This window comes from Vespa velutina, chromosome 10, assembly GCF_912470025.1.
Source record: "Vespa velutina chromosome 10, iVesVel2.1, whole genome shotgun sequence".
Classification (NCBI taxonomy): Eukaryota; Metazoa; Arthropoda; class Insecta; order Hymenoptera; family Vespidae; genus Vespa; species Vespa velutina.
The window spans coordinates 1,981,017-1,998,110 of record NC_062197.1 but is presented as its reverse complement, the minus strand read 5'-3'; the positions used below and the strand labels follow the sequence as shown (position 1 = coordinate 1,998,110).

The window sequence follows — 17,094 nt, the reverse complement described above, 5'->3', positions numbered from 1 at the left end:
GGTGGACGACGAATATATCGATTTCTTCTAGTTTCACGGGCAACGGACATGCGTCGGCATTCGGAACGTCGGCTGGAAGTCCGACGGTAAGAACGGTACGACACGAAAGCCCATAAAACTCGCGAGAATACTCAACATCGTATATAATTTCAATTACTTCTGTATTTCGTATCGAAATATAACACGCAACGTGCTCTCTCGCTCTCTCTCGCTCTCTCTCGTTCTCTCTCTATCTATTTACGCGCCACGCCTTAAATTTTCGATATATCGAATATACAATACAATATATCCTTCCCGATTGCCGCCTCGATCGATCATCTTCGCGATATCTCGAACGTCCTCGAAAAGGATAATTATTCTAATTCGTCGATCCGCGCATGCGCTCGCGCGGTTAATCAAGCGATAATTTAATATGAAATTCATTAAAGGGACAATACAATTCTGTATTATTTATCACGATTTAACACGATAATTTTTTATATTCTTAAGTTATTGTTTATTCCTATTTTCTTTTTTCTTTGATCACTTTCAATTTTCTCTTTACCTTTTCTCATATTTTTGCCTGTCTTAATTAATGAACGGACAAAATCTTTTTTTCTTGTTTTGTTTCGTGTACTTTCATTTCTCATTGAAAAATAATATATTCTTAATGTCGCACAATGGTCATTTAAAAATAGAAAAAAGAAAATATACGCGCGCGCGCACGCATACATCCATACATACATACATATATATATATATATATATGTACATACATACATACACATAATCTCATTGATAAGAACATTTCTCTTTGCAGTATCGTCGCTTTAAAGTTATCGACTTCAAGTGAGAAGAACAGAAGCAACCATTAGAGATTTGTACGATTGATACGAGAAATCGCAGAAGACAGACAGATTATGATGGTTTTAACAAAATTACATGCGTAATTATTATAATCGCGTGAGAAGATTTAATAATTCGATCATTCTTATTTCTATCTTTTTCCCTTGTTCTTTTATTTTCTTTTAATTGTCTTTTTTTTTCAACGAAATCGAAGGAACGAGAGAGAGAGAGAGAGAGAGAGAGAAACAAAAGAAAAGAAAAAGAAAAAGAAAAAGAAAAAGAAAAAGAAAAAGAAAAAGAAAAAGAAAAAGAAAAAGAAAAAATGCAGCGTGTCCTCAGTTTTCAAATGGCTCGTGGATTCAGTGAATCGAGCGAATTCGTAACGAAACGCATGTGTTTTTCGTTCCTTTTCTCAGTCGGATTTCTTTGCCTTCTTTGCGGCTTCCTGCTTGGTCGTTTTGCCTCTGAAAGGTCAATAGAATTTCGGACTGAAAGGAAACGACTCGAATTTGCCGGTAATGGTTTAGAACACACGGAACATCTTCGACAACTTTTACTTGAAAAATTAGGAAAAACAACGTCCTATGAAATGTACAGTTTATTTTTTCTTTATATATATATATATATATATATATATATATATATATATTATCTTATAAAAAAATTGATTGTATTAAAATCATTAATCAAATTAATTCTTATTAAACAGAAGTCGGACAACATCTATCGTTAAAGAGATAGAAACATACAAAATCAACAAAGAACTATCCGATTTACCGATTTTTCATCGAGTCATTGCAAATGATTCTTTCGTTGTTGCTACGTCTCTAGGATCTCGAGAATCCGGTGAGTTTATCGTGTGTGTATGTTTGTGTATGTGTGTGTGTGTGTGTGTATTGAGTGTTTGTACACAAATATACCCATATATCGACAATTTTTTATAATTTTGTTTTATACTATATTATACAATAAATATTTGAAATATTTAGACAGATTCGTGATTTTATCCGCTAGCGGAAATGGAATCGGTATTGCTTTGGAATTAGCAAAATTGTTAAATCAAATTCGAACGGAACATAATTGGAAATCACGTCGTACACTCATTTTTTGTTTATTCTTGGGTTCCTTAGATATTTGTCCGACTATGATGTCTAATTTTATACGACATAAGATCGTTGCTTATATCGCTTTGTACGACGACAATTTGCAAGGTTGGTCGATATTTTTATTCAATATATCAATTATAATAATGAACGTAAAAAATTAAAAACATTATTATTTAAAAATGTTTCGAATTACAAAATTTTTTTTTCTTTGCAGGTAATGGTAATTTTATTTCTGCTGGATCGGACGTGATACAATCTATAATTCTTCAAGAAATTAATATCATTAGAAATTTAAATTCTCCTCAAAATCATAATGTATTTGATCTTAATAATGAGGCATACCGTGATGTTTTATTTCCACGTCTTGCATTGGATATTCCACATGTTGTGTTTTCTTTTATGGTAGGTAATTTAAAAAAAGAATTTTATATATATATATATATATACGCATATGAATGCATATATTGTTTAATTTATTTCAAATATAAATTTACAAAAGAGTACACTTTATTGTTCTTATTTTTCTATTTAGAAAAAGAATAATTCTGTGAACAATGAAAGTGAAAACAATGAAAGTTTCAAATTACATCGAATTCCTTTAACACAATTAGTCGGTGATACTATTTGGAGATTATCTGAGAGTTTAGTCTTTCATTGGAATACAAAATACTTTAATGATACTATCGTCAATGTATTGGAAACCATAAACATATCAAAGTTTCTGGATATCAAAGGTATTTAATAATTATTTTATTAGATATATCAAAGTTATTATTATAAAATATTCTATTTTAGATAATATTAAAGAAACAGTAGAACAATTAATGTCTAGCGTGCAAGTTCTTAACCAAAGGATCGATGCAACTGATGGTAGCAAGTAAATATGTTTTAATTTTGTACTTTTGGTTATACAATATTAATGTTATCATTAATCATTATACTTTTGTTTTCTAGATCCTTAGATACAAGAATATTGAATGACATATTAATGGACTTAGACAGATCACTTTTATGTCCAGATAAATATTTTCGTTCTAAGACTGACTTAGCTTCGTTTCACATTTTGTCAGAACAATCTTCTGATATGTTGAGTTACTTAAGCGAATTACAAAAATGTTACAATACTGCTGTCCAATTGTTACAAGAATAGTAAAAAAAAAAAAAAAAAAAAAAAAAAAAAAACAAAAACAAAAACAAAAACAAAAAGAAAACAACTGTAGAAGAAAGTTAAACATTTATATTAAAAAAATATATATACACATTTTAATTGACTGTGGTAATATAAAAATATTATCACTAAAAACACTGCTATTATAAAATTATGTATTGTAAGCTTTTTATTATAAAAATAATTTTAATTCAAACATTTTTACAAATTTCTATTTCACGTTAATAATATTTCAATTGGAAACATTTATATATTAAAAAAAAAATAAAAAAAAAAAAAAAGAAAAGAAAAAAAAAGTAGAAAATATATCTATCTTTGATTAATAAGAATATAAATATACCTTGTCTCTCTGGTCAATGTACGCTTGAAGCACCATATCTAATTTCTCTTTCAAATTGGGAAGCATCAAGAGTTCCTTCAATAGCTTCACAGTTTGGATTGAAAACAGAATAAGCACTGAGCTCACCTTTCTTTTTAGGTCTTGACCTTGTATTTAAACAAATTAATACTAATGCAGATATCACAAAATATACAGCTCCAAATTCAATCTCTATTGCAATTATATATAACGTTAGCCATAAAGAAAAATATAAGAAATATATTATTTTATTTATGAGACTGCATTGCGCATTATCTGTATCATCTTTCAAACTTTCTAAATCTTCTGCATTCTCCAAATTCTCTATTCTTTCTTTCGATATATTTCTTTGATTTGACGTTTCAACAGTCTAAAAAAACAAAATCAAAAATTATTAAAAACAATAGATTGGTAAATATAAAAACAACTTTTTTTTTTTTTCTTAAACAAGCACTATTAAAATATACCTGACATAATTTTTCTGTCTCCTCGTTTGATACTTCTTCGTTTGACAATTTTTCGAAAGTTACGTCAGAATTTCCGTTCCATGGTAGAACACCCTTTATGGAACTTTTAAGCGATTCTATCATTTCTTCTTTATGTTTTTTACGTCTATATGCCTCGAGTCTTGCCTTCATCATTTTCTTCCAAATACTTCAAATTCAAGTCAAAATCATTTTGCGTATCTACCATATGGATGGATATAAAAGGCGGGTACGTATTTATTATACATTTCTGAATTGTTAGCGAGAAGCATTTATTTACATTTGTCTCTGTTTTATTAAATAGAAATATAATTAGTTTTATTGTTTTTTTTTCTTTTTTTTTTTTTTTCTTTAAAAAGAAAAAAAAAAGAAAACAAGAAAAAAATGATCTTTTAATCTTACATATTATACCAAGCATAATTTAAAAATGACGTATTTATTGAATATCTGTTACGTACGCTGATTGGTTGTACGAGTCGAATCAATGAAAGTATGCCTTAAAGTATTTAAGTATTTGCCTGTACGAAGATATCGAAAATGTTCATGAAAAGGTGGAGTTTATTTCACGTAACCTATTTATTCGTCGCAATCTAATAATGTTTATAAATACTTCAATCTGACATATGTTGCGCGATAACTGAACGGCCATTAATAATTGAATTATGTAGAGGTTATTTAATTATTAAGGACATACCACGATGCTACTTAATGTAACATTTTTACTATAATATGCAACAATCGTCCATTTAAATAAAAAATAATAATTTGAGGAAAATGACAACTGGCCAAAGTGGGCACGATCATTCTCTTGCAATTCGACAGGAAATTCAACGTTTCGAAAGTGTTCACCCATCGATATATGCCATTTATGATCTAATAGATCTTATATCAGATACGCATATTTCTAAACAAATACGTGAACATGTCGTTGCTATAGAAGGTACACAATCAAAATATTTAAAGTATATGTTTTGAATATTTTAAAAATTATATTTATTATATATTCCTTTAATTTTGGCTTTAGACTCATTTGTGAATAGTCATGAATGGACGTTGGCTAGAGATGTTCCAGAATTACATTTAGGAATTATCGGTTCATCTGATTCAGGAAAATCAGCATTAGTTCATAGATATTTAACTGGTTCGTTTATGCACGAAGAATCTCCAGAAGGTGGACGTTTTAAAAAAGAAGTATTTATCAACGATCAAAGTTATTTGCTTTTAATAAGGGATGAAGGAGGAGTACCAGAAACACAGGTATTTTAAATTAAATATATTCAGTATTACTTTAAATTGATAACTTAAGATATATACATAATTTTTTTTATTCCTATCTCTTTCTAGTTTTCTGCTTGGATAGATGCACTATTATTAGTATTTAGTTTGGAAAGCGAAGAAAGTTTTTCAATACTATGTCATTTTTATAATAGAATGTGCTCTTTTCGAAATATGTCTGAAATACCAAAAATACTTGTAGGAGTACAAGGTTAGTATGTAAATAATACATTAAATCAAAGATTAATTTATAAATTCAGCTTAATTGTATTCAAATATTAGCTCATAATATCCTTTTATATGCTTGATTTAAAAGATATTTCTTTTAGATTCAATTAATGATAGTAATCCGCGTGTAATAAAGGATGTAAGGCCACGAAAATTAGCATGTGATTTAACATGTCCATATTATGAAACATGCGCTATTTATGGTTTAAATGTTGAAAGGGTTTTTCAAGATGGTAAATATATTATATTAGCTATTTTTTTTTTTTTTTTTTTTTTTTTTTTTTTTTTTTTTTTCCTTTGAAATATAACAATGTGGAAATATTAATGATAAAAAATGTATTAATTTAATAATTAATATTGCAGTCTGTCAAAAAATTATTCAAAGTATATCTATGAAAAACTTTAGATGCAATGGTCAATATTCTATTGAAAACGAAATAAAATATCCTGTACCAATGACTCCAAAAAATGTACAATTGGTTACGAAAGAAATGGATATAACAAATTCATTAAAAGTAGATGTAAGATAATATTTAATATTGCTAAGAATTTAATACACTTGTGTTTGTAACAATTTACTGAAAATATTTTATATTTTCAGGGATCTGAAAAAGATGAAGATTCTAGATCTATTCATAATAGTAATATACAAACTGAATCAGGAATGAATGATGGTTTTCATAATACACAGAATCAACATGGAGAGTTACGATCTTCTATTTTAACTCCAACTACTATTAGGTTTGAGTGACAAATTTATATACATATTAATACTAAATTATATACATATAATATAATTAAATATATACATATATATTTAATTAGAATGTCTGTGTGATTCTTTATAAATATCTTGTAATATTTTTTTTGTAGAAAATTTAGAAGAAAGTCTAATATATTTACCCCATCAAAAAAAGAAAAATATAACATGGGTGAAATGGGTGTTGGTAGAGAAATACCAGTTAAACAAGGTTATTTATTTAAAAGAAGTAGTAAATCTTTAAAGGAATGGAAAAAGAAATACGTTACATTATTGGAAGATGGACGTTTAACTTATCATTCAAGTTTACATGTAACTATGAAGAAAAATAATATAATTATTTATTCATTTATTTACTATCTAATGTATTTATAATTAAATCTATTTTAGGATTATATGAATGATAGTAATGGTAAAGAAATAGTGTTACAATATGTAACTGTAAAAGTGCCTGGAAAAACCCCAAAAGGTTCAAAATTATCAAATACTCAAGGTAAATGAATATTTGATATTTTAATATAAGGATATTATTTTAGAGAAAATATAATTTAGAGAAATAATAATTGTTATGTTTATTATAATTTTCAGAAGATAGTTTTGAATTTTCAATCATCTCGTTAGAAAATAAAACTTGGCATTTTGAAGCTAATAATGCTGAAGATAGAGAGAGCTGGATTTCTGCTATAGAACAACAAATACTTTCTAGTTTACAAAATAGTGATGGTGAAAAAAAGAATGAGACAGATGCTTTTAAAATGCATTGTATAAAAAATAAAGTCTCTGGAAATGATGCATGTGTCGATTGTGGTGCACCTAGTAAGTAATTACAAATGAGCGATAATTATAATTACTAATAACTTATTATACTGAATGTTATTTTAGATCCCGATTGGGCTAGTTTAAACTTAGGTGTGCTGATGTGCATTGAATGTTCTGGTATACATAGAAATTTAGGATCACATATTTCTAAAGTTAGATCATTAGACTTGGATGATTGGTCGTAAGTATAATATACATTTATACATACCTTATATATATAGTTCTTTATTAGATATTATTAAATTTTCATATTCATATATTTTATAACAACAAATTTAGGTATACGGATTGATTGTTAATTATGTAAAATAATAATGCATTGAATATAGCGCAGGTCAATTAAGTGTAATGTTAGCCCTTGGCAATGACATAGCAAATAGTATTTGGGAATATTGTTTAAATGGAAAACAGAAACCAAACCCAGAGTCAACGAGAGAAGAAAAAGAACAATGGATACGATGGAAATATGAAGACAAATCTTTTTTACCACCAATTAATCCAAATATTTCTTTAGGGAAGTTACTTATTGATTCTGTTTGCCGGTGAGCTCCAATTTTTTTTTTCTTTTCTTTTTTTTTTTTTTTTTTTTTTTTTACATTATGATAAAGTAATATTGTAAAAGTTATTTATCTTTTCTGTTTAAAATATAGGGGTGATATGAGGGCATTTACTTTATGTTTAGCTAGATGTAATTATGAAGATATTAATATCTCTGTCAGCACGGAAGATTTACGAACACCACTTCATTTAGCTTGTGCAACAGGAAATTTAGCTATGGCTCAACTTCTAATTTGGGTTAGTAATTATTTCCATTAATGTTATAAAATATCTTAAGTACAAAAAAAAAGTTTATATAAATATATTTAGAGTCTAATTGTCAATTTGGTGATTATTATATGTATTAAATATTACAGCACAAGGCAAATCCTCAAAACTTAGATCATGAAGGACGAACATGCATGTCTTATGTACGAGCGCTTGAACGAACACTTGACAATTCCTCAGATTCTATGGAAATGCAGAAACTTCTTGAGGTATTGGAACAAGCTAGTATTTCTGGTATAGAGGATGTAGAAACATCTCAGTATTAGAATTTTAATAATACTTTAATAAAATAAATCTTATGTACTTATTGTATAAAAATCTATACAATATTGATTTTTATACAATAAAAATCTATACGATATTGATTGATTTTTATACAATAAAAATCATTTTTATAATCCACAATATTGTTATTTGAATTCCAATTGATATATAATAATTAGAAACATGGTATACTTAACTGTTACATTGTGGATTGCACTAATGATTTTTTATGTTATAATACGATTCTTAATTGTATTGTATATGAAGCAGTGCATACCATAGATGACTTTTCCATATTTATTGTACACTTTTTTATCTATTGAATCATATATTTCTCATTAGAGATAAATTTGTACATTGCAAGTAGTTTGTAACAAAAAAAAATCGTAATTCAAAATATAGTTACAAAATGTTCGTATCGATGAAAGTGGATATTGATAATAAAGCTAGGTATATATATATACCTATATATATATATATACATATATATATATATCTGTATATATATATATATACCTATATATATATACCTGTATATATATATATATTGTCAATGACTGAGAGTACAAAGCACTCATAAATCTAGTTATATTTATATGTTTAAAGCGTTCAATGTATTTAAAAGACGCTTTTACGACTTTTATTTTAATAATTCTATAGTAAATATGATTCTTGCACTAAATTTGTTTAAATTATTTTATGACCTCTTAACTAACATGGTATTATGCTAATATTACATATTATATATAATATGTGACAATTTTATATGATTTGACCAAGTAAAATTTATTTTCATATTACATATTGATTTCAATATTTTGAAAATAAGAGTGATAAGTAACGAAAAAATAATGTTTACCATTGAAGGCTCGTGATATAATGATTTATTATCATTATTTTAAATAAGCCAGATAATCGAAAATGTATATATATTTTGTTTACGTTTCTTTTTCAAAGTCCGATTAAAATAATAGCCATTATTTTCAAAGTGATTTATATATAATCTATATATTCTTAATGTGTATGTGCGCGCGCGTGTGTGTATGTTCAAATAATTTTTTATAGTCTCTGTGGAATTAAAAAAAAAAAAAATTAAACAAATTATTAATAGATTAATGTTTAAACGATGAATTAATCTATTATATTTTGTTATTAATTTTATCTAAATATAATGTTTTATTAAATTTGTATTTAACAAATCTTAATCAATTAATTAATATTATTTAAGTAATAACATTTTAATTGTTTATGATAATATCTTAATTTTAAATCGTAATTAATAATATATTAATAATAAAATTAGTCTTCATTTTTCAATAAATGAATATAAATAATAATAATAATAATCTTATATTCTTTATTTTAATAATTAATAATTCTGTTGATATAGTAACGAAGGAAATTTACATTTTAAATCTATATGTGTGTATGTGTGTGTATGTGTTTGTATTTATTATCAAAACGCGATATACATGTCGTTTAACTTTTATTTTCATCAATTTTTTTCAATTTGAGATACATTCCGTTCAGTGGAGCTAAAATAAATGCATTTGGATTGTTTATATAAGGAATCGGTGTTTTTTCGCAAGTTTCGACTTTAAATTTCCTCAGTATCTTTATCAATCCTATTTTACTTTGATAAGAGGCAAATCTTGCACCTAAAAACAAAAAAGTACGATACAATTATTTTTAATTGTATACTTTTAATTGAAATATGAATTTAGATGAATCCATTAAGATGTCACTTTAATTTATTATAATTACCAATGCAATTTCTTGGACCATCCCCAAAGGGTAAATAACACATTGGATGTCTTGTACTTTCAATTTCATGACTAAATCTTTCGGGTTTAAATTCATCCGGTGAAGGATAAATTTCCGGATCCCGTTGAATCGCATAAACAGGTATCCAAATTCTCATACCCTTTGGTACTGTAACTTTATGATTCTCGAACGTATAATCCGACATAGTTTTCCTCATGAGAAATGTTACTGGTGGATATTTCCTTAAAGTTTCTAAATGAATGATATTATTATTATTATTATTATTATTATTTACTTGAATACTGAACATAATAATATTTGAAAAAGGAAAGGAAATGATCAAAAAAAAAAAAAACCTACCGCGAAATACTTGATCCAAATAAGTCATTTCTTTAATACTTTCATATTTTAATATCTCCCCGTGTATTTTATATTCTTCATTAATTTCTTCTCGTAACTTATCTTGTACCGTAGGATTCAGAGCCAATTCGTATAGAGCATTACTCATTGTCGTAGACGATGTTTCAAAGCCAGCGAGGAAAAATACAAAAGCTTGAGCAGCGAGAAGATCATCTGTGAATTCTAAATTAGAATATAAGTTAATTATAGTATTAATAATTAATTATTATTTCTCTCCTCCCCCCCCCTCTCTCTCTCTCTCAAGTGAAGATATTTTTTTTTCAAAGTGAAATAAATGATTAGAATGCAAAAAAAAAAAAACATGTATGTAAAATACGTACCAATGCCGTTTAATTTTTCTGGATCATCTTTCAATTTCATAAGAAGATTAACAAAGTCGTTTCTCAAGATACTATGTTCCTTTCTATAATTTATAGTATTTACTATTAATCCTTGAAAGAATTTCGTGACCTCATCTCGTCGGAGAATATAGCCGATTAATTTATAAGCCTGCGGTGCCACATTTCTAATTTTATTTCGTATTATATTTAGAATATTAACTTCGAAAATCGATCTTCCCATTTTACGAAATTCACTATCTTCATCGGCGATCGAATTCATTTCTAATCCGAATGCACAGCTACCGATAACGTCCGTAGTAAATTTAGCTGTTAATTCGCGGCACTCGATCGATTCGTTTTTTGTCACAAGTTTTTCTATATAATTTTCAAAATGATCACCGCATTCTAATATTAAATTAAACATCTCCTTTAATTTACCCGAAGTGAAAACTGGAGAAAGTTTAATTCTTAATGGTCGCCATCTTTTCGGTTCCAAACTAAAAAGATGTTGCGATAACGGTTCGACCTAAGAGAAAAAAAAGAGATCGCCATGTTTTTTACGATATTAATAATAATTAATGAATATAAATTATGTATTTATATATAAGATGATTTAGTTATTTATTTCAATTATATCTTTTTTCTTCTTTCTCTTTCTTCTTCTTTTTTTTTTTTTTTTTTGCTTGAAATTATAAAATAATATTAGAGGAAAAAGATGAATGATTCTAGATTATCTGCAATATTCACGAATTTTTTGTAAATACCTCGCGAATTAATTCTTTCTCGATATTTTTGTCGAGATCTCAATTTTTTTTTAAACGGTACGATGAGATGATTCGATGTACGCAACTAAAAAAAAAAAGTTTCCATTAAAGAAAATAATTTAAATACATTATTACACTTGAGAAAAAAAAACATGATCATGAATATGTAGTCCACCTTGAGCCATTTTTTCTAATTTTAATCGATGAATTAAAACTTTCAATTATTATAGTTATATGAATCATCTTATTTATAGTTATACGTTGCGATATATTATATATATATATATACGTATTTATATATATAATTATATATATATTATATATATACGTATATATATATATATATATACGTATTAATACCTTTTCGAATACAGTAATTCCACGATCTGAGATCTTAGAAAAATCTTTTATAAGGACGTCCTTAATCACTTCGGGATCTTTTACGATTAAGATAGGTGTCCTCTTTGTAAATATACCAATTAATGGTTCTTTTTTGAACTCAGGGTTATCATAAAGTTCTTTCAAATAATCTCCCATAGATATATTTCCCAACAAAGTTTTTCCGATATTTCCTATAATTGGATATGGCCTTGGTCCGGCTACTCCTCGTTCTTTCCAAAAATTAAAAGTTGACGTGAAGTAATAATATAATCCTAAGATAATTGCAACAACTGTGCAAAATATTTCGAAAGTTGTAGCCATTTCAATTTTTATTGATTTTTCGAAGCAATCAAAAAGTCGTTACAAGGATCTATAAAAGAAAAAAAAAATATATATATATATATATATATAAATATATATATATATATATATATATATATATATAGACAAAAGAAAAATACACACACATAAATACATTTAAAACTATTTAATACTATATACAATACTGTATACAAGTATATAGTATTATATGTCGTAAAAAAATGTACGATGGCCTTGAAACATTGCATCAAACTCAATGTCGTATCATTTATTACAGTTGCATATATTCTGATATATTAAAAATTATAATATTATGCATATATTTTATATCTTATCAATTTTTTCTTTTAAACTAAATTTTACCAATTCTTTGAAATGTTTAAAAAAATTAACTTTTCTAAAAATTAACTTTTCTTTGTTTCTAAATCGATTTGTAAAATGATAAAAAAAAATTCTTCTTACCATTAGAATCAACTTAAACAAATTAAATGTAATCGCTTAGTCACTTTCAATGATGTGATCTCTCGTGTATCATTCATGATACTGACGGGTTTGACGTGAGATACTGCAAATTATATGGTACTACGCTGGATGCTACAAGATTATTAAAACTAGTCGAGTCACGATGATTTGCAGCCAGACCAGTTTTATCACTGTCTCTTTATCTGTTTTTCTTTATACGAATAAAAATACTTAGTATTATGATAAATGAAAATGTTATCAAAAATTAAAATTTATTCTTTTCTCCGTAAAATTATGACGAAGCTTATATTGTGTCACATGATGATAAAAATCTGATCAATTAATTAGTAAAAATTAATAAATATGCGGATTACTACTTAAGATGTATATTTATTTTTGTAATTTATTTATAACATCCATATATATGAATATATTGTGATATTTACATTTTGGTAATTTATTTATTATTATGTTGATTTATTAATTATCGCATATTATCAAAATTTATTATATATTAATCATTATTATTGTGACACACACATTTTATTGTTACATAAAAATCATAATATTTATGAATACTTTACATATGGAATTATCTTAATCTACAGTGCTAAATGAGATCTGAATTTATTATTATTTTTCTATTAATATCCCATTAATAATCATCATTTCTTTTTTAATCCTTAATAAAGTGATATTTCGTACAAATTATTTCGTTTCCTAAACATTTCCGTGCTTTTTGCATTATTGAAATATTTAAATGGATAATATTGTTCTATAATTCATCAAAATTGTTCTATATTATTAACATGATAGTTTTTTTTTTTTAAAATGCTTATTACAATAGGGATTATGTGCACAGCTTAATCTATATTTATATATACACAATAAATTTTAAAAATTTGAGAAATAAAAAAGAAATTATATGAACCATTCTTTCATATAAATTTGATAATAATAAAGATATAAATTTTTAATATTACCTACTTAAAATTATTATATGTACTCTTGTAAGATTCAAATACATTTTTATAGCTGTAAGAGAAGATATATTTACATAATTAGATAATTATTCGGTAAATACATGACTAATTATTGTTGCAGTATCAACCTTTTTTTGTAGACAGAAAATTAAACGCTTGAAGCTAATTGTAATAATGTTACAAAACATCGAACACTCATACACAACAAATGCTTAAACATATATGAAGAGTAACTACGTATCATCGAATGAAGAAACAATCTTTACATTAGGTCTCCTTGATTTGAATTTTTGAACACCTTCTCTTGTAACAGATGTACCAGTTACATCAAGATGCTCTAAACTTAATACATGTTCTGCCAAATAAACAAGACTAGAATTTGAAACCCGTGGATAATTCCTAAAAAACAAAATCATATTCAGTACATGTAAATATGTATTATTTTTTAATCATAACAAATAATTTTATTATAAATTATATCAATTTACCTACCTAACGACTAATGTTTTAAGAAGTGGATTGTTGAATATTTGATTTTCTTCTTCTAAAAATATAATCCCATGTGGAGAAGTATGAATTACTCTTCTAGCAATACTCCCTATGGCACGAATTGCTCTATCTGAGATTAAACGTCTTTGAAAACCATAATTTTCCCAATTACCTTCAACTAAAAACTGAATAAGATAGAAACATTAATATCTCACAATCTAATTAGAAATAATCAAATAATATTAAATTTTACAAGTTAAAAGAATATCTCACTTGAACGATATTTCCATCTTCGAGTACAGGTCGCCGAAAATTTCCTGCATCAGTGTTTCTTAATACTGCTGGACATTCCAAATATAAATGCGTTAGAGTTTTAGTACTACTAAAGCAACTAACTTCACTATCTCCAAGTGCAGTATCTCGTAAATCTAAAGTCTTAATTATTTAATAAAAATTCATTATTCACATATTATATGATAGAAATATATTATATAATAGACATTATTATTATATTTAAAAATATAAAAAATACCTCTAATGTTTTAAATCCAAATCTGGTTGCCAAACTGGCATAAGCCACGCATTCACCCAAACGATGACAAGAATTCAATCTGAGCTCTTTAAGTTTTGATATTTTACTAATTACTAATAGAGAATGTGGCATGAACCATTGGCAATTACTTAAAATTAAGCACTAAAAATAAATACACATATATAAGATGTTATACATTAAAAAAATATCAAACGTGACAGATAAATTAAAAATTTGTCTCCAAAAAAGAAAAAAAAAAAAGATTAAAATTAATACGGGATCTTACTGTTAAATTAGGCATATGGAGGTCGATTTTAAAGAAATATGACTTATTACTTTGCAAATGACCCATTTCACATCCTTTCAATGAAAGTTTCTCAATTGTTCTTGGAAAATCTGTTATTTCAACCTAAAAATATACAAATTAATAATGAAGTTAAATATAGATATATATGTAAAATATCCATCATTTATATTTACCTCATCACCATCTATATAATAATCTTCTATAACTAACTCCTTCAGCTGACCACAATGTATGTTTATGGTATCAAAAAATTTTGGTGTCAGTCCTAAACACTTGTTGGAATGTAAATCACCGCGCATTGCTACATTAGTTGTCATTGGTTGAAAGAATTTTGTATATTTTTCTAAATCATTCAGAGGCATAGGAATTGCACGAAAATCCACTTTTCTCCATAAGGTTCTATCGCGCGTAACTTGTGCCAAACGTTGATTACATCTACATTCGATAGAAATAAAACAATATATTTTCTATAATTTTCAATAAAAATGTGCAATTATTATTTGGTATAACTTACAAGCTCAATGCCATAAGATCTTGAGGGTTTAAATATTTCAATATATTTAATAAAATATCATCACAAAAATCAAGCAAATGCGGATGTAACTCTTCATATCTTATTCTTTTTGATTCACCGCTACTAGAGGGTTCCGGTGATAATGATTTACTTCGTTTCATCTTCATTTTCTTTTTACGCCTATATAATATAAATATTTATTTAATATATAATGAAATGTTAATTCTTTCGCAAATCAACATAATTTATTATATAGTGTTAACAGTGATACTCATAAACTCTAACAATTAAATATCAATAACAATTGCACGTTATTTCTTTATCATCATAAGAAAAAAGTAACTATGTAAAAATGAAAAAATAAACAATTCTTTATAATTTAATAAAATTTCACATTGAAAATTGAACGAATGTTGAAACATTTTTGAAAACATTTCTAAAATGCACAATAATCTTCTATTCTCAAGATGATAATAAAATGACTGTAACATAAAGGATGAAGTTTTAAACAAAATATTGGGTTAGTTCTAATTGTTGTGATTAATCCATGTTTCCTTGGCTGTAGCACAAAAATAATGATAAAATTTCTGCCAACTGTAACAGATTTTCTGCAATTGTAAATCTTATGGAAAAAGAGAAAAGCTTACTGTTTCTTCAATTTAAATAACTTCTTCAATATCCCTTTTCTACACATTTATTTCACTAAAATTATAGATGTAAACAAAAGTAATAGAAATATATGTACATGAATAGCCCTTTTAATGAAAATACTAATACGAAATTGTACAGTTAAAAGAGAGACATATCACATCACTTTTCATATATATATATATATATATATATATATATATATATATATATATTATATATATAATATATATATATATACAAATGTATATATTATATATACACAAGCATATATATATATATATAAATGTGTATATATATATATGCACACACCATATATATACGTATGTTGTATATATATACGCACACGAATATCAATAAATAACACAATATTTTCCTTGTAAGGTTATAACGTGAATGCTCAAATGTGTAAAAATCGTACGATGTATAAAACGCCAAATATGGCAACTTTGGTTTCATGAGCCATCCAGAAGAAAAGGCCTTGTCTCCATCTTGTCCCACTTTTTGCAAAATTCTTATATTTCTATGTTGAAAAAAATTCTATATTACGAGTATCGACTCAAGAAATAAATGAATAAAATGAGAACTATATAATAACATAACCTTCGTTAATCCTACTGTCATTCGTTCGGCATTCCTCGTGTCATACATTATTTTCTAGCTTACCAACATATGGATATGAAAAAATATATATGTCAGTAACAATACATTTTGCACACACGCGTATAGATGTAATAATATCGACTCCTACCAAGATCACAGACTTCTAGTTAGAAGAGTTTGTAGCTAAGGTCAAACTTGTAGTTAGTTCAGTCAGTGCCAAAACAAAGCAACTGTACGAAACTAAGTATATTCAATCGTATAGCAAGGCCATTAATAACAGAATAGGCAAAATTCTTTTGTGATTGGATACATTAGAGTACAAACAATATTTTCTTAACAATGATTGGCTATTCTCTCTTATGCGATAAACTTACATCCAATCAGCATACATCTAAAGCTACAATTTGCAAGCTATATTCAAGTTATACTTTATACACTTCTTATATTATTTTAAATGTAAATAAGATAATATA

General features: G+C 26.2%; 5 protein-coding genes across 12 annotated transcripts; 2 read left to right on the top strand and 3 right to left on the bottom strand.

Annotated features, from left to right (window-relative positions):
- The first annotated feature begins 1,048 nt into the window (after nt 1-1,048).
- Nucleotides 1,049-3,113, top strand: LOC124952283. Of its 2 annotated transcripts, none has more exons than XM_047501887.1 (7): nt 1,049-1,416; nt 1,535-1,671; nt 1,956-2,036; nt 2,146-2,333; nt 2,464-2,665; nt 2,727-2,808; nt 2,886-3,113. In XM_047501887.1, the coding sequence occupies exons 1-7, from the start codon at nt 1,148-1,150 to the stop codon at nt 3,079-3,081; spliced, it is 1,155 nt and encodes a 384-aa protein (XP_047357843.1). In that variant the 5' UTR covers nt 1,049-1,147; the 3' UTR covers nt 3,082-3,113. The 2 variants fall into 2 exon arrangements, with proteins under 2 accessions (XP_047357843.1, XP_047357842.1); XM_047501886.1 differs by having other exon boundaries at nt 1,050-1,416; nt 1,815-2,036.
- A 204-nt stretch (nt 3,114-3,317) lies between these two features.
- LOC124952211 lies at nt 3,318-4,258 on the bottom strand. Its single transcript, XM_047501748.1, has 2 exons — nt 3,925-4,258; nt 3,318-3,827 (listed from the first exon to the last, which is right to left on the bottom strand). Exons 1-2 carry the CDS (start codon nt 4,096-4,098, stop codon nt 3,453-3,455), a joined length of 549 nt encoding a protein of 182 aa, XP_047357704.1. The 5' UTR covers nt 4,099-4,258; the 3' UTR covers nt 3,318-3,452.
- A 220-nt stretch (nt 4,259-4,478) lies between these two features.
- LOC124952210 (centaurin-gamma-1A) lies at nt 4,479-8,949 on the top strand. 2 transcript variants are annotated; one of them, XR_007101844.1, is made up of 13 exons: nt 4,479-4,882; nt 4,967-5,199; nt 5,287-5,428; nt 5,547-5,678; nt 5,809-5,966; nt 6,047-6,186; nt 6,319-6,517; nt 6,596-6,698; nt 6,794-7,021; nt 7,088-7,205; nt 7,354-7,566; nt 7,707-7,819; nt 7,939-7,968. XR_007101844.1 is itself a non-coding variant. In XM_047501747.1 (13 exons), exons 1-13 carry the CDS (start codon nt 4,717-4,719, stop codon nt 8,113-8,115), a joined length of 2,154 nt encoding a protein of 717 aa, XP_047357703.1. In that variant the 5' UTR covers nt 4,481-4,716; the 3' UTR covers nt 8,116-8,949. The 2 variants fall into 2 exon arrangements, 1 of the variants encoding a protein (XP_047357703.1); XM_047501747.1 differs by having other exon boundaries at nt 4,481-4,882; nt 7,675-7,819; nt 7,939-8,949.
- Nucleotides 8,950-9,546: 597 nt separating this feature from the next.
- On the bottom strand, nt 9,547-12,702 carry LOC124952165 (probable cytochrome P450 6a14). The gene is made up of 6 exons (XM_047501611.1): nt 12,546-12,702; nt 11,742-12,132; nt 10,618-11,143; nt 10,238-10,459; nt 9,878-10,129; nt 9,547-9,771 (listed from the first exon to the last, which is right to left on the bottom strand). The coding sequence occupies exons 2-6, from the start codon at nt 12,081-12,083 to the stop codon at nt 9,593-9,595; spliced, it is 1,521 nt and encodes a 506-aa protein (XP_047357567.1). The 5' UTR covers nt 12,084-12,132; nt 12,546-12,702; the 3' UTR covers nt 9,547-9,592.
- Nucleotides 12,703-13,000: 298 nt separating this feature from the next.
- Nucleotides 13,001-16,792, bottom strand: LOC124952308. 6 transcript variants are annotated; one of them, XM_047501975.1, is made up of 8 exons: nt 16,770-16,792; nt 15,371-15,550; nt 15,030-15,291; nt 14,836-14,958; nt 14,550-14,711; nt 14,291-14,452; nt 14,021-14,202; nt 13,001-13,927 (listed from the first exon to the last, which is right to left on the bottom strand). In XM_047501975.1, exons 2-8 carry the CDS (start codon nt 15,535-15,537, stop codon nt 13,762-13,764), a joined length of 1,224 nt encoding a protein of 407 aa, XP_047357931.1. In that variant the 5' UTR covers nt 15,538-15,550; nt 16,770-16,792; the 3' UTR covers nt 13,001-13,761. The 6 variants fall into 6 exon arrangements, with proteins under 6 accessions (XP_047357931.1, XP_047357930.1, XP_047357925.1 ...); XM_047501974.1 differs by lacking the exon at nt 16,770-16,792 and adding an exon at nt 16,622-16,762; XM_047501969.1 differs by lacking the exon at nt 16,770-16,792 and adding an exon at nt 16,365-16,756.
- Nucleotides 16,793-17,094: the final 302 nt, after the last annotated feature.